At 45.4% G+C, this 22645-nt stretch overlaps 1 protein-coding gene across 1 annotated transcript in view; it reads left to right on the plus strand.

The window, feature by feature from the left end:
• The window catches only part of LOC120844395 (neprilysin-1-like), a 49480-nt gene that overhangs the window by 12666 nt on the left and 14169 nt on the right, over positions 1-22645 (plus strand). The window contains exons 4-9 of the mRNA XM_040216173.1: positions 298-387; positions 610-818; positions 4114-4302; positions 17283-17381; positions 21717-21809; positions 21891-22021. Of these exons, the coding sequence (XP_040072107.1) occupies positions 298-387; positions 610-818; positions 4114-4302; positions 17283-17381; positions 21717-21809; positions 21891-22021 (811 nt within the window). The remainder of the gene's footprint in view (positions 1-297; positions 388-609; positions 819-4113; positions 4303-17282; positions 17382-21716; positions 21810-21890; positions 22022-22645) is intronic.

Below are 22645 nucleotides of genomic sequence, written 5' to 3' on the forward strand. Positions count from 1 at the left end.
AATCGAACGCGGAAAATTATTGACATAAAACCGTTTATTAGTAGTGTTGACATGATAATCACCAGTAATCCCAGACTTTTAGTAATTAATCGGAGTTGCCCTTTAATACATTACGTTCTGGCTGAAATTATAAAAACAGCATTTTTAAATATTGTGTGCAGGAACGAATAATACCTTATAATTTAGCTCTTACATTACGTGCTGAATGAATTTTTAGAAGCAGCATTTTGTAACGTATAGGAGCATGAACGAATAAAACCTCCTCATTTAGCTCTTCTTTTCTTACGCCTTTTACAGATATCTTAAGCAACATGACCCCACCAACATGTCAAGCTGAATCTCTCAATGACAAAATTGCAATGGCCTATCAATCGTGCATGAATGAAGGTACGTCTTTAGAATTAATATCCTTAAGTTTAAAAAACGAGGTTGAAAGAAAAAGGCCGTTAAGTTGATGGCAGATATCTCTCTGCACATCCACATGTTTTCATGAAATCGCACTTTACTAATTATTTGTCTCTCCTAATTTTAAAGGAAAGCTCCATTGCTAAACGTATACACAATTTAGTTTCTCTCCTTCATTAATGATAATCTGTTATCTATATGCAGATTCTTCCCAACCAGCGGAAGAAATAGGCCGGCTACGAAAAACCTTGGAAACATTTGGCATCCCTAAATGGCCGATGATACCTGGTTCAAATGAAATTATCGACTGGAAAGAAATATATCGAAAAATACGAGTTGGAGCAGACATGTCGTTTATTTTTAGCGTTGATCTCTCACCGCATCTTTTTAACACGTCGCAGCTAGCCATTTACGTAAGTAGCGTCCTAAATATTACTCTTTGCTGTGTGATATTTGCAAACTACACCCATATTTGAAAATGTAAGCTTGCATTAAGTAAAGCAACGTAATCGTTACCTGTCGGATTTGTTGAAAACAAAACGACTCAATAAAAAATATATGAAACTGCTAGGAGGCCTTGTAACACTGTGCGCGTTGCCATGCATGTAGCATCATGTTTGTTTCGGGCTCTTGGCATTTAGAAGGCTTTACCTCAGTGATTGAGATGCAGAAACTTTGCGATCAGTCAACCTAGACGAAGAACTAGGCCGGCGTGCCTTATTTGATGACACTTTATTTTACTTTCTTTTCGACGTGATGGTGCGAGACGTCGTACTCTTTAGCGGTAAAACAATATATCGATCCCCATCCTAGTTTCAAACCCATTCATGCGAATCAAAGTTGCTTATTTTCGGGAGGTTCTTACTGGCGAAAGCCTTGATTGACGGAGATTTCTGAATTCCTGGCAAGCAAACTGCAACCTCGGTATTATTTTTGAGGTTTTACGAACAGGTCGAATCAATTTTAGATAACTTCGAAAGAAGTAGTGCACAAATCGCTGACGTCCTGCCGGAAAACGAATATTTATCTGATCCTGGTAGAAAGACTGAATTTCGGTATTGGTGTTGTACTACGCGACATTTTAAAACAATCAACGGAATCCCTTTGCAATAAACAAAAATTTCATCTCGGCCATGAAAAAAAAGAGAAAAAAAGAGAGGTTGCGATATAAATTTGGCTTCACTAATCCACTCGGCGGCTTTAGCATCAGGTCACTTTTGTGCTGCCGCCAATATTGAAGTTCTAGCTTCTGTGATGAACCAAATCAAGTAATGGAATCAAAATTTGTGTTCAACAAGAGCGAGAGTAAGATCGCTTTTTTGTGACTGAGTTTAGAGCGAACAGACACGCTGTAGCAATCTGTAATGGTTTCCTTTCTACATACATACATTCTAAATTCTTACCTGCTTGATTTTAGAAGTGTAGTTTTTTACAAAACTGGTGTATGACCGATTCATAAAACGGATGAATCAACGGACGGAGCGATCACCTGACGACACGTCCGCGGAAAGTCCGTCTCTCAAGCGCATGCACCCGAAGGAGACGACCAGCAAATGACAGTGAGGAGGGACTGAACCTATTCGCGACCCTACTGCGCCGCAGAGTTCCAGCATCACAGTGTGACACTATTGTCCAAGGGCGAAATAGACGTTCACTGCTATGGCCACGTCGCTACCGTGAAAAAGAATCGCCGTGAGCCGCTGTTACGTACAGAGCGAGAAAATACACCGTGATGTACTTGGCGCAAACCGCCACTATCTTTACTAACCCAAGGCATAACAGTGACACAAGCATGGTCCAGCACGAGAAGGCTTCGGCATAGAAGCGACGACGTCTTGGACTTGCGGAGGGCCGTTTGGCACTCCGTGCTTGCACACAACACTCGGGTACAGCACCGTCACAAAAAAGGACTTGCTAGCTGGATGAAAAGTTGATTGGAAGTGCAAAAAAGATCACGGCGTGCTAGACGAGTTGTGACGGAAGCTACTTGAATCTTCACACGGACCTGGAGGAGTACCGGATTTTGCGTCGCCTCAGCCAGGCAAAGTTTCTGCAGCTGATTTTACTCGTGGTACCAAGATTCGCGCGATAAGATGAACCAGCGAGAACACAAAACAGAATAATGCGCCATCTTTGGTTTTTTTTTTTGTAAAAAAAAAATAAAAAATAGGATGCTGTAAATTGCCAGGCTAAACGCATTTCAAGACAATCACCCGCCAGGAATCCGCGAGTGAAAACGCGCTCACCCATTTTAGTTCGCGCGTCCGCGATCCAGGCGGGGATCGCATGAATTGGAGATATAGGGGTCACGTGGTACACGACTGGCTGACAAAACTCGCGATTGGGTCCTTTGTGTGAATCTGCCTTTACTGAACCCAAGACAAGTATTGGAATCACTGCTACGCATTGTTTTCTAGCTGTCTTAAGAATTTTTTTTTATTTATTAAAGGTAATTAAGTAAAGAACTCGTGTTTTCTGCTCCTGTATCTCATTGTTGACAATGCACGTCTTGAATTATGGTTGTGGCATAAATTTGTGAAGCTGTAGCTTCTTGCTGCTTCGCTTTCACGTGCTTGTTCTAGCGCATATAAGGTCATCTGTTGTCGCATCAAGCGAAAAGCAGTCTGGCTATAACATGCACCAAAAAAGCTAATTCAGACACTTAATTTGGTAAAATATTTCGTAGATCGAGACAAAGACATTTGCTTTACGGGCACTATAAAAATATTCAAAGCGAACGCATTTTAACATTTTAAGAGCCAACACCCGCCGATGAGCACAAGAAGACATAAGATCGCAAGCCGACTCGATGACCCTTTAGAAACGTTTGTGGAAGGCCTTTAGTGCGACAGTAATACCCAAGTCAGACGGGCACATCAAAGACCTTCAGAACCAACTCCTTTAAAGAATCGGGAGATTAGTTCGCGATATTGCGCTTATTGGCGTGGGCTGATTCGCCGACCATTTAAAGGAGTTTGTTCTGAACTGACACCCGTCTAGCACCTGACCCAGGTGTAAGACGGGCATTCTAGTCGTTTAACACCTAAATCTGGGGTACAAAAAAGGAGAAAAAAACTTTTACTCGAAGGAACAGACACAGAAGGGGACGCTACCTTCTATGTCTGTTCACTCGACTAAATGTTTTTTCTTTCCTGCAGCAGTCTTAGGTGTTAAACGACGTGATTTCTACCACGAGCTCGCCTGCGCCCTTACAGTCTTTTCAGTAAGACGGGTGTCAGTCCAGTAGATGCAAATAGCTCCGCATCATACGAGAATTACCTCTTTCTTCGCCGTTTCGCTGATTATGTATTGCAAAAAGCTGCATGAAAAGTAGCAAACATAAATAAATAAAGAAAACGGAACCTTGGTTACCTGTGTGTCATGTTCCCGCTGTTTACACGGGAGAATGCAACATTCCTTGGCATTGTAACTCTTGCAGGGAGCAGCCGCCTCTCCTTCGCAAGTCCGGTCGCTTTCTTCACTTTCTCGCCGCAACCAATATAGCGGATGTAGTTCTCGGCGCGGTAGTAGATGGCGCTCTGCATTTCGCACACCGTCTATTGGGTGTAATTTTTAGACGATTGAATCCCTTACGAAAAGTATTAGTGGTCAATATTTTGCTTCAGGAAGTGCTTCTAAGAGAACAACTGTTTTATGAAGAAAATTTTATCTACCATGTTGGATTTGGTTATTTTTCATATTTTTCAGATTGAGCCTGCAAAATTTGTGCCCAGTTCGTATCAACTTTCTGAGGCACAAAAGGAAAAGGACAGCGCTGTGGAAGCCTATGAAGATTTCATCAAGAAAACAGTAATTTTGTTTTCGGAAGACAAAAACATTAATGTAACGACACAGATTGCTCAAGATATATTTGAATTTGAAGTAAATTTAACAAAGGTAGCGTTCGCTTCATATATTTACAAGGATCGCGTCAGCACCCCGTGTTATAAATATTTAGCATATACATATAAAACTAAAATTATCCTTTGTGTAAAGATATGTGGATCTGTTCAAGTAACGTATGATGTCATATAAAACCACATCAAAGATTATATAGGCTTGATATGATTTATAAAAGTTTTATCTGTTCTCCAGGCCAATATTTTGTATAAGTATTTTTTTTTCTCCAAAATTATATGTTTAGAAAAATTTTGAAGAATAATAGAGCTAGGCGTTTCGCTCTGGATGAACCAACAATTATCGTTCACGTTCGCATTCGACTGCGTTTTTGAGGTAACGCTTCTCCTTCAACATAACTGCGAGTAGTTCGCTTTCGTAAGAAATGTCAGAACACCGCTGGGTTTTATCATCTGATTTGAAATCATTTATGCGAATGAAGCCCATTATGAAACAGAATAAGCCTACACACTAAATATTTCCACACCTGTATTCATGTAAAAAGTGTGTAGTTTTGAATGAGCACCTTTGCTACACCCTTCTTACACAATTTTTACACGCTTTTCAAATCTATATATATATAGGTGTAACAAGGGAATAATGGCCATTTACATACTTCCTTCATCTTTCCTACACCCTGCAGGTAGAAATATCATGTAGAATGGGTGTATGTCGTATTTATTACACCTTTGACATAGACCGTGTAAAAAATGTGGAATGGTGACACTATAGAATACACTCATGATTTATTACTCGTCTTTTTTTATTATGTTAGCCAAATTTGGTAATGATCGTCTGAGATTAAAACGTATAGACAACAATAGTGTAATCTCACATTTTATAGCGTTCCTTGGCTGTGCTCAAGGTTCAATGATCGTAGCAATTAATCCTTCAGCACCCTACAAAACCTGCACTGCAGCGTCGGCATGTCAAATATGCGCATCAAACCGCGCTCGTCAGTGCAAGGCGTCGTTCCTGAACAGCCGCCTCCCCCTGTGTCGTTTCTGTCCCAGAACAGGTATATTGTCACGGGTGGTGACTAAAAACAATAGATAAACAGAAAGAAATAAACGTTTAATGTGGCGAACTTGTGCCAAAAAAATAAAGAAGGAAACAGAAGAAAGCAGAGCGTCGCGGGCGTCGAAGTCGGCGTGTCAGCAGAATCGAGCGCTAGGGCGAGACTGACTCGACAAGGTCGCGGGCGGCCTCTTATCTAGAGTGCGCCGCTATCTCGAAGATTCGGCGAAAGCGGTTCGAGCGTCGTGTGATCGGGGCGAGAATGAACACGCACTTTCTAGAAAACAAAAGGAGGGATAAATGATAGAAGTTACGTGCGGTACATGAATAAACGGGAACTTTCTGGAGGACCGTGACCGAGCGTTGCTTTCTCAGCCTTGCGCGCGGCATTACTCCCCCCTTTAAAAGTGCATCGCCCCGATGCAGTGTAAAACAAATCAAAATAAAAAAAGAACGATAAACTAAAGAGTCTTTTGGAGCACAAAAGGTCCACAGTCCTATCGAGCGTAGTACGGCTTCAGGCGCACGACGTGGACGACCTCAGGTCGTGGTGGGCGGCGTGACGATGTTCGTGTTCCGTCGGGCATCACCTCGTAGTTCAGCTCGCCGAGGCGACGAAGTACCTTGTATGGTCCAAAGTACCGTTTCAGCAGTTTCTCACTGAGGCCGCGGCGACGGATGGGCGTCCATACCCACACCCTATCTCCGGGCTGGAAGTGGACGTCCCTGCGACGAAGGTTGTAGCGGCCGGCGTCGACGCGTTGCTGGTCTTGAATCAGGAGTCGGGCGAGCTGGCGAACTTCTTCGGCGCGTTGAGCAACCGCCTGGGCGTCGTCGCTCTCGTTGTCAGATGGCTCATGGGGCAGCATGGCGTCCAGCATGGTCGTTACCTTCCGACCATGTACCAGCTGGAAAGGGGTGAATCCAGTGGTCTCTTGAACCGCCGTATTGTAGGCGAACGTGACGTAGGGCAGCACCTCGTCCCACGTCTTGTGCTCTACGTCGACGTACATAGAGATCATATCGGCGATTGTCTTGTTGAGTCGCTCGGTCAGTCCGTTGGTCTGCGGGTGGTATGCAGTGGTTCGACGATGGCCGGTGCCACTGAGACGAAGGATCTCTTGCGTCAGCTGGGCCATGAACGAAGATCCGCGATCTGTAATCAGAACCTCGGGAGCGCCGTGCCGGAGGACGATGGACTCGATGAAAAACTTGGCGACTTCCATAGCAGTCCCTGAAGGAAGAGCTTTCGTTTCGGCGTACCGCGTGAGATAATCTGTGGCGACGATGATCCAGCGGTTCCCCGACGTCGAAGGCGGAAAAGGACCAAGTAGATCCATTCCGATCTGCTGGAAGGGTGTAGTTGGAGGAGAAATAGGCTGCAGAAGTCCGGCCGGCCTCGTCGGCGGTTTCTTGCGTCGCTGGCAGTCGTGGCATGATCGTGTGTATAGGTGGACGGTCTTGGGGAGCTTCGGCCAGTAATACTTTTCACGAATACGGGCCAGTGTCCGGCTGTAACCAAGGTGTCCGGATGTCGGGTCGTCGTGGCAAGCCTGGAAGATCTCCTCTCGAAGGTCACTCGGGATTACCAGCAACCAAGGTGTGTTGTTGTTGCCGAAGTTCTCTTTGTAGAGTACACCTTGTCGGATGGCGAAGGTCGGCAGTACTCGTGAGAAGACACGTGGCACGGTACTCCTGCCCCCTTCCAGGTGCTCGATTAATGCGCGCAGCTCAGGATCGTCCCGTTGACGTCGTGCCATATCATCGGTGTTCACTGCTCCTAGAAAGCACTCGTCGTCATTGTCGTCGCTGCAGCCGGAAGGGGTTTCGACGGGGGCTCTGGACAGGCAGTCGGCGTCGCTGTGCTTGCGGCCTGACTTATAGACCACTGCCATGTTGAACTCTTGTAGTCGAAGACTCCATCGAGCGAGGCGTCCTGACGGGTCCTTCAGCTTCGCAAGCCAGCAGAGCGAGTGGTGGTCCGTGACTACACGGAACGGGCTGCCGTACAAGTACGGACGAAATTTCGTTATTGCCCAGACGACCGCAAGGCATTCTTTCTCAGTTGTGGAGTAATTTTTCTCCGCCTTGGACAATGTCCGACTTGCGTAGGCGATGACTCGCTCGATGCCTTCTTGCACTTGGACTAGTACTGCGCCCAGTCCCGCGTTACTTGCGTCCGTGTGAATTTCTGTTTCCGCATCCTGGTCGAAATGTCCAAGCACAGGAGGAGTCTGGAGTCGTCGTTTCAGTTCGTCGAATGCCTGCTGTTGCTCCTCGGCCCATTCGAACTTCTTGGCGTCCTTCGTGAGATTCGTAAGTGGTGCGGAAATCCTTGCGAAATCCCGAGCGAAGCGTCGATAATAGGCACAAAGTCCAAGGAATCTTCGCACGGCCTTCTTATCTGTCGGCACTGGAAATGCCGCGACGGCGCGAGTCTTCTCGGGGTCTGGGCGGACGCCTTCGTTACTAACCACGTGGCCAAGGAACTTCAGCTCGTCATAGGCGAACCGGCACTTTGACGGCTTGAGTGTGAGTCCGGCGGTCTGAATGGCTTGAAGAACAGCTCGGAGTCGTCTCAAGTGCTCGTCGAAGTCAGCTGAAAATACTACGACGTCGTCAAGGTAGACGAGACAACTCTGCCACTTCAGCCCTGCCAGTACGGTGTCCATGACACGCTGGAAAGTTGCTGGCGCTGTGCATAGTCCGAAGGGCATCACCTTGAACTCGTACAGTCCATCCGGCGTGACGAAGGCTGTCTTCTCTCGGTCCCGTTCGTCGACCTCGATTTGCCAGTAGCCGCTCTTCAGGTCCATCGATGAAAAGTATCGAGAGTGGCGCAGCCGGTCTAGAGTGTCGTCGATGCGGGGAAGTGGGTAGACGTCTTTCTTCGTAACCGTGTTGAGCTGCCGGTAGTCCACGCAGAACCGAAGAGTTCCGTCCTTCTTCTTAACCAGCACGACTGGAGAGGCCCATGGACTGCTTGAAGGTTGGATTATGTCGTCATTCAGCATCTCTTGAACTTGCTGATGGATCACCTCCCTTTCCTTAGCGGAGACTCTGTACGGCGATCGATGCACAGGGCGCGCGTCGTCCTCAGTAACGATGCGGTGCTTGACAACCGCGGTCTGGCGCACCTTCGACGACGTCGCAAAGCAGTCGCGGTATTCGGCGAGGAGGTTAACCAGCTGACGCCGTTCAGGGTCCGGAAGCTTAGGGTCAATGTCGAGCTGCGCTGGCGACGTACTGTCTTGCTGGGGCGGCGAGGATTCGTCAGTGATCGCAGTGATTTCGGCGGGGTTTCGGAGTTTCTCGACGTGGCCCACGGCTGCACCTTTCGTGAGGTGTTGCGTTTCGTTTCGGAAGTTCGTCACGAGGGCCACAGTCCGCCCATCCTGAAGTTCAGCTACTCCCCTTGCGACGCCTATGCCTCTTCCCAGGAGCAATTGGAGGCTTCCCTCGAGAAGAACTTCGCCACAGGAAGCTTCATCGATCCCGACAAGTACGAAAACACTCGACCGCGGTGGTAGGTTTACGTGGTTTGCGAGGACTCGGACCGTGGGTGACGTCGCTTCGGGTTCCTCCGCTGGTGGAGCAGGTTTTCGTAGCGTCAGCCGGTTTGTTCCGAGGTCGATGACGGCGCCATACTCGCAGAGAAAGTCCATTCCGAGGATAACGTCCCTCGAACAGTCTTGCAGAACGACGAACTTGACAGGGCACGTTTCACCGTGGATCTCGACGCGAGCAGTGCATCTCCCGACTGGTGTGATGAGATGTCCTCCGGCGGTTCGTATTTGGGGTCCTTCCCACGGCGTCATGACTTTTCGAAGGCGGCGGGAGAGCCTCCCACTCAAGACTGAGTAGTCTGCTCCGGTGTCCACGAGTGCCGATGCGTCGTGACCGTCGATGACGACGTTTAGGTTGTTGGACACCGTTGCAGGGGCGTCGTAGCGATGCGTGGCGTCGGGAGAGTGGGAGCGCTCCGGCGTTCTTGGAGGCTCTTTACGTCGGTCGTCTTCGGCAACTCCACCTCCAGGGGTTGCCGCACTTAGTTTTCCCGACGAGATAGGGGGGATAGGCTGTCCCGACGAGAGCGGCGGAAGGGCGAGAGCGCACGTCGTGGCGAAGGCGAACGGGAACCTCGGGGTCGAGTCGGCACCGGGGACAGGGGTCGTCGGAGGTATTCTTCAATGTCACGAGGGCGTTCACCGTACCTTGGGCGAGGGTCGTTTGGCGCAAACCCTCGTAGGCCCATTTGACGATAGGGGCACCTTCGATAGACGTGGTCGGCCTCACCGCAGTGGTAGCACAGCGGTCGCCTGTCGGCCGTCCGCCACACGTCGGTCTTCCTCGTCGAGGGTTGCTCCGGACGGATGTACTGGGCCTGTCCTTCCTGACGTCGAGGATACTGTGGCATCGGAGGGTCTCGTCGGGGTGGTGCCGTTGTCTGGCGGTTAGCTTGCGGCGGTCGTCGGGCCATGGCGGCGTAGCTCAGCGTTGGTTCCTCTGGCGTCGTCGTGTTGGTGGAAATTTCAGGCTGGACGGCTCGGTGAAGCTCCTCTCGGACAACCTCGGCGAGTCTTAGAGAAGACGGGCTATCTGCAGCGGGGAGCATCTTGCGGAGCTCTTCCCGGACGACTTCACGGATGATGTCGCGTATGCCGGGGAGGCTTGGGCTGATGTCGTGGCCCAATGCAGAAGAAGCAGCGATGCTCGAGTGCCGATGGTAATGGCTGGCTCTTGCGAGGAGGGCACGTTCCATGCTCGTAGCTTCCCTGACGAAATCGTCGACGGTGGCTGGAGGGTTGCGGACAAGACCACCGAAAATGTCATCCTTTACGCCTCGCATCAGGATCTGCAGCTTCTTTTCGTCGGTGGCTTGAGGGTCGGCGCGAGCGACCAGGCGCAGAACATCCTCAACAAAACTGGTGATCGTCTCGTTCGCGCCCTGGGTCCTCATTCGAAGAAGGTCCTCGGCCCTCTCCCGTCGATACTGGTTGGTGAAAGTCCGTCTCAGCGCATCCTTGCAGGCGGTCCACGAGGTCAGGGAAGTTTCGCGATTTTCGAACCAGTGCCGGGCCGTTCCTTCGAGCGCGAAGTAAAGATTCTGCAGGCGCTGTTCGTCCGTCCATTGGTTGTGCTGGGCCACTCGCTCGTATTGTTGTAGCCAGTCCTCGACGTCTTCGTGGGCGTCCCCGTGGAAAGGCGTCGGGGTCCGGGGTGCGACGGGCAGGTAGATGAAGGCAGGAGCGGCCGGGGTCTGCGACTGGTTGGCCATCGTCGTCTTCTTTGGCCTGGGCTTGTCCGGCAGCAGACCAAATTCAGGGGACTGACCTCTGGTACGGCGGCTTCTTCGGGCTTCGGCGTCTTCGGCGAAGGGAAGCCTTCCGGGGCTGAGCACGTCGCTTGGCCGGGATGTCTTGGGAGGGGTACGATTGACGGGCATAGAATGGATTACCCCGCACCTCCACCAGTATGTCACGGGTGGTGACTAAAAACAATAGATAAACAGAAAGAAATAAACGTTTAATGTGGCGAACTTGTGCCAAAAAAATAAAGAAGGAAACAGAAGAAAGCAGAGCGTCGCGGGCGTCGAAGTCGGCGTGTCAGCAGAATCGAGCGCTAGGGCGAGACTGACTCGACAAGGTCGCGGGCGGCCTCTTATCTAGAGTGCGCCGCTATCTCGAAGATTCGGCGAAAGCGGTTCGAGCGTCGTGTGATCGGGGCGAGAATGAACACGCACTTTCTAGAAAACAAAAGGAGGGATAAATGATAGAAGTTACGTGCGGTACATGAATAAACGGGAACTTTCTGGAGGACCGTGACCGAGCGTTGCTTTCTCAGCCTTGCGCGCGGCAATATCTTCCACGGCATGCGCGCAGTATTGCGACGATATTAGCGTCAAATCGGAAAGATTGTGCCGGTACCGTAGTGATCCAGACGATATCTGTGAAGTATCGGATAGGTCGCGCCCACGCCATTTTGACAAGGTAAAGGCCGCCGTTTATCGTTGAGTTTGGGAAGTGGCGTTTGAAAATCAGCTATACTGGTTGGGTATAAGGATTTCACGACAATCTCAAAACTGAGGCAAAAAAAGAATGTGTTTACTTTTAGTCTGAGAAGGAGAGAGAAAGCAAGCAGGGGGAGCTTAACTGCATAGTCTATCTCCCTTCGACCTCGCCTTTTGTTAAGCCACCCCACCTCGTTTTGTGTCTTCGTGCGGCTGTGGGCGAGCGGGACAACCGCTTCGAGCAAATCAGAAGGGTGGAGCGAAACACGTGACCACTCTCCGTAGGAGAAAAAAGTTTGGACGGAAATGTGTCACGCGACCCACTCTGACGCGCTGATGGGTTCACTGGGGCCGTATCCGTTTAGCGGCATGTGAAGTTGTGGCGATGGACAGGGGGCCACGTAAATCCGCGGTTTCCGGAATGCGCTCTTCAGTGTTCTGATTTTCGTGCGTTGCAGTCACGGCCATTGTTTTTTGTCGTAAACGGCAGTAATAGAGTTTTAGCATATCGTTTTTTCGCCCAGATAACGATACCACCTCTCCCTTCTGGCGGCCTTGGGCATGCACCGTATCGTTATCGGGTGTCATTATCGGGGTGAAAAAACGATCTGATAAAACTCTGTAATAAGTCCATACGAACTTTTAGGTAATTGCCGCTTTCTTCGTATTGCGTTGCGTTTGTTGGACGCGCTTCGGCAAAGAACTGCTGATCCGTGACAGCAAGATTTTTGTTGAATGTGGGAGACCTTCAGAACCGTACATTCGGCCGAGACTGGAGCCGGTTTTCGCCGACATTCCCACGACACTGGCCAAGTGCGGCCGTGCTGCTTCGGCGACTCGTTTGGGTAATTTATTTGCTAAGCCATTTCATAGGTTCCCGGGCCACAGTGTACACCTCGACAAAAAAGTATACTACGGTAATTACACGTTTATGAGAAGGCGTAGTGTGGTTTCGTACCTTTATAAAAATGTGTACCGCAGTATCACACCTTTTAGTAAAATGTTACAAAAATCAAACCTTTTTTTAAGTGTTAACTTCACACCTTTATTATTAGGTGAATCTCTACACTTATTAAGATGTTCGTTATGGAACACCCCATTCACTCCTATAAAGGTGTGAAAATGTTTAGTGTGTGTAGTAAAGGTGTAATTTATTAAACTGACTGTTACATACGATGTTGGCATCCGTACTGGCCGTCCTGCTCCAGAGTCTTCTTGTCTAAAGTAGGCATGTCGGTGTCCAGGGCTCACACACAATCGGCTCTTGCGTGGGCGTCATCATGTCCTCCTCTTCCGTCACCTCCTCGCAGCGCATCTCTCCATCTGGGGAAAAGAGAGCGGTGGACCCCAAACGGCATGTCGGGTGTCGGCCCCTGCTTCGAGCGGAAAGGGATGAAAGATTTGAAACTCTGAGAACGCCGTCCTCGGGACGTTTTGACGAGACCTGAGAATAACGCGGCAGTCATTGCGACTGTCGACCGCACCACCACGAGGGTTCTAACCGAGAAATAAAACAGTTCAACTACAACGCTTACCAAAAAAAAAAAAAAAAAACTGGTTTCGTTAAGTATTTTAACCAGGCATCCAACCCCTCTCCCCGGCCCTCAAATTAAACATCAAATTCCTGAATGTTATCACTTCAATAATTGGTCTGGCGCCCCTCTAACATGGTTAATTTTTGTTTTAGTTAAACATCCAGAAATAATAGTGGGAATTAAGCTAAGCCAGTAAGGAAATAAATTACGTTTTTTTTTGTTTTTTTTTAATCTAGATTCAGAATATTTAGTGTTTTCACAACCACACTGTAAAAACCCATATGACACCCCAGAACTTCAGTTTGACGTACAGTGCGCTGAAGTCGAACCAACGGTTGCAACATTCACGAGCGGTTTGATGTCCGAGTGGTAAAATTGAATAAAATAGCTAATGTACGTGTTACTGACTCCAACAAAAAAAAAAAGAAGCAATCGGGGTTTTCTTGGCCCTACTGCAAAACCTCGGTGTTTTTTTATTCTGTAGTTTTCGATACGTAATTTAGCTGTTTAATAACCTCTGTCCTTTCTTTCCACTCGTCGCACTATCTCCCGTCTCTGTTTATTTCATAAAATTTACTATGCCAATTCACTCTTGAAAGAACAACTAATCAGTGACCCCATCTACGTATCATCTCGCCTCGATTACTGCTGCAAAGTTGGTATACCCACTTCCATATCAAATTCTTTTTTCAAATCTTTCATCCCAAAACCATCTCGTGAATGGAACGGCCTTCCCTCATCCATTGCGATTATTGGCGATTTTGTTCTCTTTAAAGAAGCACTAACAAGTTATTATTCATGATCTGTGCCGGAATAACCATTTTCAGTGTTTTTGTACTTCCGTTGCCCACCCCCTCTGTAATGCTTCGGCCCTGAGGGTATAATAAATAAATAAATAAATAAATAAGGTATATGTTAACGTTCTCAAGCCCCTCGCAAAAGTTGGGGCCGTCTAAAAAATTTTTTGGAAATTTCGTCTTCAAATACCATGTTTTCAAGATTTTAATATATCTTCAAAGGTCCATGTGTTTGACTTGACGACACTGACACTGGCGTTCTAGTCAAATACTTTAAGCTTCAGACAAATCTGAAGCCGTAGTGATATTGTCCAGTTTGAAGTGAATTACTGAACAGCATGTTAAACAAATCTCCATAATTATTATACAAAATAGACTCTGCTGTGTTTGGTTTTATCCCATCCTTGGGAGCTTTTGCGAAATTTTGTTTGGGGAGGAGAGATCTGTAAACTTACGTCACGCGCAAATAATCATTTAAACCTCATTTCGGCTGCTTTGCATTCTTGTGCTGTCGACCCTTCTTAGTTCAATCGTCATTTACATTATTGAAAAAGCTATCGCTTTCGTCTTAAAAAAAATAAATAACAAAGTACGCATAAATAAATATTTAACACTGGCTTCAAAAGAAATACTATACCTCGTTTCATCCCGCGTTAAAGCGTAGTGGGAGGCTTGCAGCTGCGACACGGCACTGGCAAGGTATTCTTAGGCATCGCAGAGTAGGCGTCAAAGACTTCGATAGTAAAAGGAACGTAGCCTTTGTCCTTAAAGTAATGTTCGTGTTTTGTACGAGTGATACGATATTTATGTTCCAATAAAGCTCTCAAACGTGATATTGAATGAATAGATATGTAGCATATTTGGAGAAATTACGCTCCTGTTTTTCAATGCTGTCGGTGCAAACACGTCCGTCCAATCAACACTAATGGCACTATGCGCGATGTGATGTACTGCGGAAAAAAACTTTTTTCGAGATGGAAATTTGTCTTTATTTAAAAGTTATTACGTACAAACTAAAACTAAATTAGATATTTATTCGAAGTAATAATGTGAACTTTAAAATGGCCTTGCTGTTTGTTTAAAAAGTCACCTGACAAATGTAACTTGCCTCTTACTTTCGCAGGCAGGGGCAGCTTACTCCGCCGGCTGCTCCTGTTTCCTTCACCCGCCCGCTTCCAGTCTTTCTAAAAAAATCCACACTTGGAGCAGAAACGCGACATATCGTGCTAAACATGTACCACAAACATCGTTCTCACCCTGCGAGCGAATCGTATAAAGAGCGATCGTCCAAAAAACGTCTAAGCTATGCTAAATGTTGAAGAAAAATGCAACTGGAAGCAATTCTACTGTCGCCGGCACAAACACGTTTATTTACCAGTGCCTTGTGTTTTTAGGACGAAAACAACTTCGTTCCGTCGCACGTGCCTCGTCAGTCACTTACGGAAAGCTCTCTGTGGTTTAGTATTACTAAAGTTAGTAGTCGGCATAGGCACTTAGAATACGACAAACGAGCCCTGGCCTGCAAGTGTATGCAGACGAGACATTTCGCAAGGGCGTCAGGTTGGAGTCGACGTTCCATTGTCCAGGCCGACCTGTTTCCTGGCGTGACCGAGAAGTCCCCAGTTTTCTGTGTGGCACAAGAAGGGAAGTGACGAGTTCCTGCGGAGCCTTCTTCCGCTCGACCATCCCACCGATCCCACTCACAAAATGGAGACGCCACAGCTGCGCGTCAGGCTCGGTACTTCAAGAGGTTTCAGCCACGTACATCCAAGATACTATATCTAAAAAAAAAAAACGTGCGTCTACTTTCCAGCGTAACACTCGGAGCGCCAATCACTGCAACTTACAGAGGCCGCTCAGCGAATGACGATGCCGAAACATATGTTTACAAAAAAACAAAAAACAAAAAACAGTCTGCCTTGTTACATTAAACAATGAAAAACGTCACACTTGCATTGCTTGATGTCAAAACTCAGACTACGTTTTTTGGTCTAAACATATGTTTGGCACCGTCATTCGCCGAGCTGCCTCCGTAAGATGCGCTGATTGGCTCTCCGAGTGTTGTGCCGGAAAGTAGACGCACGGGTTTTTTAGAGTGAAAAACTTGTGCAGTAAACTGTGCAGACTACACGAAGTCCGAATTTTCTCGAATGTAGCAGACAAAAACGTTTCATCCGCGCCGCGTCCACGCCGGACATCAAACCAGCATCATTTTGACTTGACATTTTGACTAGACTTTTTTGTTTCTTTCAAATACATTTGAGTGACGTCATTTTTTGTTCACATAAAGAGCAATATGTTTTTGTTGCCCAGTCTTCTTGCGCGAGTAGATAAACTTTGCTTTGTACAACAAGACTTTGAGATGAATGAGGCTGACGTTAGATTTATGTATATGGTACCGTATCTTGGTTATGGTCGCTTCTTATTGTATTTCTTGTTCAGTTTTGACAAAGTAAGGCTAAATAAAGCGGAATTCACCTTACAACGATAAAATTGTTGCTTACTCGTATTCCTTTCGAATAACAGGAAAACCGAAAATATTCGAGAAAATTACGAACAAACCATTTTTCACAGTCGCCTAGCGAAATTCTTTTGTGAGGTTATTTATTTCTTCACGGTGTATATTTTCAGAAAAGCACAATTATCGCAACCAGTGTTTATTTTAATATTAGCGTTATGTCAAATAAGGCAATCACATTTAATGTAACAATAATTTTATTTTATTGCGTGTTAGTGCCTTCATGAAAAAAAACTTGCAGTGTTCCTTTATTAAAGTTTAATACAAATACAAGGCATTTTATATAATTGTAAAGTTTAATAATAAAATTCTAAAAACTGGAGCTCTTGTGAGAAGTTGGTATTTGAAAATCGTTTACAACTTACCACATAGTTTTTTTTTTTAATTAAGTGCTTGACAGTTAAAGAAAAAGAGTTCCCATTTTAGTCACCTTCATAGTACATTCTTTTTCGATTGTATATATGTGGGAAGTACTACTGTGTACAAACGAGATGCGAACAGCGAATCAAATGGCTTCGGATACATGCTGCGTCACCCAAAGGGTCACTGGGTCCCACTCATAAGCATACACAATAGAGCCCCCTTTCTTCTGAGAAGTTTTTTTCTTAGTTCCGAGGTAGGCTTCAGGTGGCGCAGATTGTAACTAAGCCACACCGTTCGCATTTTATTAGAACCCGAAATATCATTCCCTATTTCGTGTTTCTTATGTTACTATTTGGTTCGTAATCAAAGTTCTGTGTGAACTGGTGAAGCGATTATTATTCGTTGATTATTGCTATTATACCAAGTGCTTTAACGTTTCTGCAGTCCGGAGCCGAAATAGAAGTTTATAAGCATTGAACAAGCTATTGTAGCTAATGATGATTTTATCCTGCGGCCGAGTTTCCAATGAATAAGTTTGTTGAACACTATAGTTGGCACATCGCACATGCGTTTTGCCTCCCCGGCACTAATTTTATTGTGATGAATAAACTGACAGTCAACTGGGGGGTGGGGGACGGGACGGGGACCATGATGCAATTCTGATTGTTTTTAGATATGTTTCATTCTGCATTTCGTTCTTTGTTATGCGTTTGATCATTGTTCCGTTGATTTTTCGGCAGAAATTCTTCGACCTCAAGTTCGAGTTTGATTACAATTTTACGTATGATTACAACTATTATGATGAAAACGAGACCTCAAGTACCATAGAGCCTGAAGTGGTAAGTGGCTGAAATCGGCAATACAAGTAATGTGAGAAATTATCTCAGAATTATATACGGGCTAAGTCTTTTTTCTCCTGAATAACGTTAATGTTAAAGGTGGATCAAAAGCTGCCTACGATTATTAAATAAAATTTGAACAGTTTGAGTATAAGAGCTGCGGGGATTCTCCACCCAATATTCCAGCTCATATGGCTCTTCCCAGCTGCAATGCATAGTCCAGATACCGACATGTCACTACACTAGTAACAGTAAGAAACGAGACATATTTTTAGACGTTCATTTTGACAATAGAATGTTTTCAATAAAAATATCCACCACCAATATATCAGCTCTTGCTAAGTTTTATTCAGGTATTTATGACAGATGTTGTTTTAGTCAGGAGAGCGGAAACCGTTCACGAAAATTTGCATGATGGTTTCAATAATGAAGAGCAGTGAAGGAAAGAGCCTATGTCTTTGTGTTAGAATTACACCAGCCTAATAGTTCTGTCTTGAAGCTACGCGCGCGTTCGAACGCGTTTTTTTTTTTTTTTTTTTTTTTTTTTAGTACGTGTCTGCAGTTAGCAGTTACATTTATCACGTACCGTGATACGACAGTGACGAGGTTCGGGGAATGGGAAGGTAATGTTTTCTGCAATAGTGTTGTATTACCGTACGAAAGGAAGCCCTTCAAATTCTTCAAACAAATTCTACGGTGGTTCGGTCACACCTGGCAAAATCGATATACGTAAAATACGTTTTGGGTCATTAAATTTTCGTATTATTGTATGTGCTCCGAGACCTGTACTGCGGCTTTCGACGAGAGCACCATTTAGTGTTCGCAATGATCACGTGATTCTTACACCAGCCAGTGGGAGTGATGTGCCATCCGCGAGGGAGCCCTGATACGCGGGGTGACATAGGAAATATTCCGGCTTCAACAAACAAATTTCCGCTTCCAGAAAGTTAAGTGTGGCCATGCTAATGTAAATTTTCTTCCATTTTCCTTATTCGTCTGCATAGACGGTTAGTTGTTGGCTATTTTGTGTATTGGTGAAGAAAGAGGGTACAGTGAGTTCTGCCGACGACAGAACTCAGTAGGCCGCATAAACCTTAAGCCAAGCGTCCCAAACCCTGATATCGAACAACGCAAATTTTGTATAAAAATCGTGGCTGTTTGTTAATTTCTAAATGAACTCCCGCCAAAATACAATTTTACTATTCTTCATCACGTGAACGCTCTCTAAAGTTTCTGCAGTGAGCACAATCTACCTATAAGATAAAAACTTCTGAAACATCTAAATGATTTATTTTTACTATTACTATTAATAACCATTAAATACTCTGCTGGGTTTGTTCTTTCGTGTGATGTCAAACTCATGTTTAAGTGTTCTTTTTTGCGTTGTTTTTTTTTTCTGGAGTAGACAAGCAGAAAACGAGACATGTCCAGAATGCATTAATGCTTTCTGCTTAAACAGAAAGCATTAAGCATACGATTTGGGCTAGATGGTTCGAACACCATATTGGGAAATACGCAAAAAAAAAAAAAAAAAACGAGGACAGAGAAGAGAGGCACACAGGACAGGGCGTAACTTGCAACTCAATTTTAAAAGAACACACACACACAACAATATTAACACCGCACATGCGTACGGAGGACACATTTAAATTAAAAAAAAAGAGAGAAGCCAGACGTCATTGATGGGTGTCTGAACCTTGACTGATAAAGGCCTGCTCCTTATCAGAGAGGGCGATGGAGGGAGTGCTGATACAAACATTCGGACCATGGGCCCTTATCATGAAGGCCTCATATATTTCACGCTCCAGTGGCGTTTTGAATCTTTGTGCTATATTAGTTTTCTGGAATTCCGGTTGCCATTCACATCTGTCGCAGTGTACAGCCAAACGGTCAGACGGAGATCGCCTGGTGGCAGCTGAGTGCTCTCTAATCCTATCATCGATGGACCTCCCCGTCTGGTCCACTTAAACCCTACCACATGACAAGGAATTTTCATACCGCTAAGTTTCGTGAGTGTGCCATGAGGGTCACCTATAAAATTGCCTTGTCATGGGGTACACTGTTAGCAAGTCATGTGTATTTGGTGAATATTTGGGGTGAGAAACACGTTATTTAAACAAATTAGCATAGATGTGCACGTTGTGTAATAGATATTTTTGTTGAAAAATTATAAAATCATGCGAGGTTGTAAAAAACGAGTTTTAAAAAACCCGTGTATCTGACCTCCAAAACGCGCATCGCCACCGACACGACGACCGCCATGTTGATTTAAGGCGCGTGCACACCGGCGATGTAAAACGGTCGCTCGATGCGACTAGGTCGCATCGCAAAAGGATTAGGTGGTTATACTTACGTGCGCGATGAGCGAGTCCAACGCCTTCGTTGGCAAGTCGCTTCTCGAATACTCTCGCTCGGAACGCCACTGCTTGGCTCAGCGACTCCGCCACTAGATCGCATCGCAGAAAGTCGGGTCATATAGCGACTGCTGGAATCGCGTCACTTTTTTCCCGCGATGGGCGCTTTTGCGATGAAAGTTATCGCGCGACTAGATCGCATTGCCGGTGTGGACGCGCCTATAGATTCGGTCGATGGGACGCAATGAAACAGGAGGTTTTAGAAGATACGAGACGCGGCGTCGATGGCTGGTTACATCGTGCAGATTGGTCTCAGTACTATGAGGTTTCTTCTTGCCGCTGTTATGATCGGCCACCCAGACCGCAGCGCAGCCAGTCAGCCAGCAGCGACCAGACGGCTGGGTTAGGCTTTTCATCGCCAAACCTGTCGATTTTCGCGGAGGAGCACTCAGTCCGCTACGCGACGACCCGCCGGCGCGGCCGGCCACCCAGCGGCGACCAGACGGCTGGGTTTGGCTCCTGGCATCGCCGAATCGTGTCAACCTTCGCGGGGCAGTACCCAACCCACAGTGCGACCACCCTTGGACGCGCTCCCCAGAGAAGGAAGGAACGGTAGTTAAGAATAAAGGAAGAGATCGCATTTCTCCATGTTGAGTTGACGCAGAGCTAGAACATCGCACTACTGAAGAAGTGGTCGAGGGCTCAATCCCTAAAAGCAGCGGAGTGTTTTTTTTTTTTTTTTGTGTGAGTGTGTTTTTCGTTAAGTTTTGTTTTTCAATTCACCAAAACAAAAATAAACGAACCCAGACCGAAAGAGGGAAAATTAAAATCTTAATTATCCACTGACGCCATTGAAAACTTTACGATATCATTGCTACAAATTTCATCCCAGCACGCTGTTTGATAAACAGAATTTGGGCACCCAGGTTGAATCTAGGTCGTTTAAGCAGGATTTAAGAAGACGAGGTCGATCCATCCGTCGTCTCTTTGCCTAGCGTTTTCAACATTCATAAAAAAAGGGTAAACACATCCGCCATAAAAGAGCTAAGCTTCGAAACGATGCCGATACTGCCTTGAAATTCATCAATATTTGGGTGTAGACACACAAATAATCGATGTACACAGTTAAATAAGCAACGATAATGTTCTATAGATCAGGTTATGACTGAGGACATACATATATCATTGGTGACACAACTCAATCGAAAGACAACGTGCCGCTTAAGCCGTAAAGTAAGTCTCACGTGTTCAGTTTTTTATGTTTAAACATTGGTTAGTTTGAAGCTGTCATTTTTGTGGACCAGAATATACTGAGAAGCCACACTGTCAGGAAAATGCAATAAATAAAGCGTCTAGCCTCTTTTTAAACAAAAATAATATTCCAACGTAAGCGTCTTTAATGTCCCCTAATATTACTTAAATTTTTTAACGTTTGAAGCTAACGCCTTTCAAAATTAAGTATCATATCTTTCTGAAAATATTGTCGGCGCTCACACAATATTATGAATTCCATATGCCCAAGACGAACTTTATTTTTGCTGTGCTGCGAGCCGGTAACGAGCAGAGCCTTATATAAAGAGAGTTCGGTCATTCACTGGGATGTCCCACACAACAAAGAAAATAAAGTGTCACTTGTCGGAGGTGGGTTGTACATGTCTACGTATTCGTCCTTTGGTTAATCACCAAAGTTGCCAGTGGTGAAAGTGGCCAATTATTCGATACACCAATCACTTAATTCATTATTAAATCGATGGATTTGATGGTAACTAAACAGACTCTAAACTATGAGGTAGAATCTAGACACGCAAAGCATCTTTAAATATCGACTCATACATGATACTTTAAGCAAAACTTCTCAAGTACAACTAATGTCCGGCTTAGTAATATTAATCATCAAAAACATTTAAAGATGTTAGATGCAATATTGGCATTTTTTTAATTTTCCTTGTTCAGCGGATGATCACCTGCTCTTATAATCCAGTTCCAGGCAAGAAGTGACGAATCTACAAGCCCACCTCAAAAGGAGTCCGAGCCAACCACGAAGCTGAAGGACATTGATAGAAAATTAGGATCAGTAAGCCTTGCATTATCAATAGCTAGCTAAGAGCGAGTGTACGAGTCGGACAGAATCATATATGTTATTCTGTTTTGCCAGGAAGGGTGGCTTCAGCTTCTAAAAGATATCTTCCAAGATGCGTCAGTGAACTTAAACGGAGAAGAGGAGGTGAATGCTTTCAATGAAGGATTCCTTAAGGGAGCTATGAAGTTGCTTAATGAAACATCTGGGTAAGAAAAAAGGCTTTACTAGGGGTTCTTACTTTCAGCAGAGACCGTCATTATTGTGCTGGAATTATTTTTCAACAATAAGTTGTCAAATATAGCTGTAAAGCTATATTTGACAACTTAGTAGACAATAACAAAGTTGTGAATAAAATATTAAGCCAGATAAAAACACATAACAGTTACAACCGTCTATCAAGTTTTCCCATTTCATAATGAATTGTCGTTACTTACGGTTTTCGAAACCGAGTAGTCCTGTCAATCCGATGATTTATCGAGTGATTTTGCTGGATATTGAATTCTAGAGTTTATTTATAGGTAATAATTACAAAAATTATGCCTGTCATGTGCACTTTTAAGACAAACAATAATTATGCAAAGAATATTTTGTGATGACATTTGACACAAAAATAAAATGCGAGGCACCTGGTCTTCTAAAATTTTATATTGCCTAGAATCAATCAATCAATCAATCAAATCTTTTTATTCTCCAGAAATTCTGGAGGGGAGCCTAGGCAAAAAGCTGTTCAATATTAATAAGGACCTAATGACGTAAAACCTTTCTACCTCCATACGCATGACATTTATCAGCCTTTTCTGAATTTGGCGCAGCTATAAAAAACACGCACA

The sequence above is a fragment of the Ixodes scapularis genome, unplaced genomic scaffold (genome assembly GCF_016920785.2).
Source record: "Ixodes scapularis isolate PalLabHiFi unplaced genomic scaffold, ASM1692078v2 PGA_scaffold1__304_contigs__length_218370807, whole genome shotgun sequence".
Classification (NCBI taxonomy): Eukaryota; Metazoa; Arthropoda; class Arachnida; order Ixodida; family Ixodidae; genus Ixodes; species Ixodes scapularis.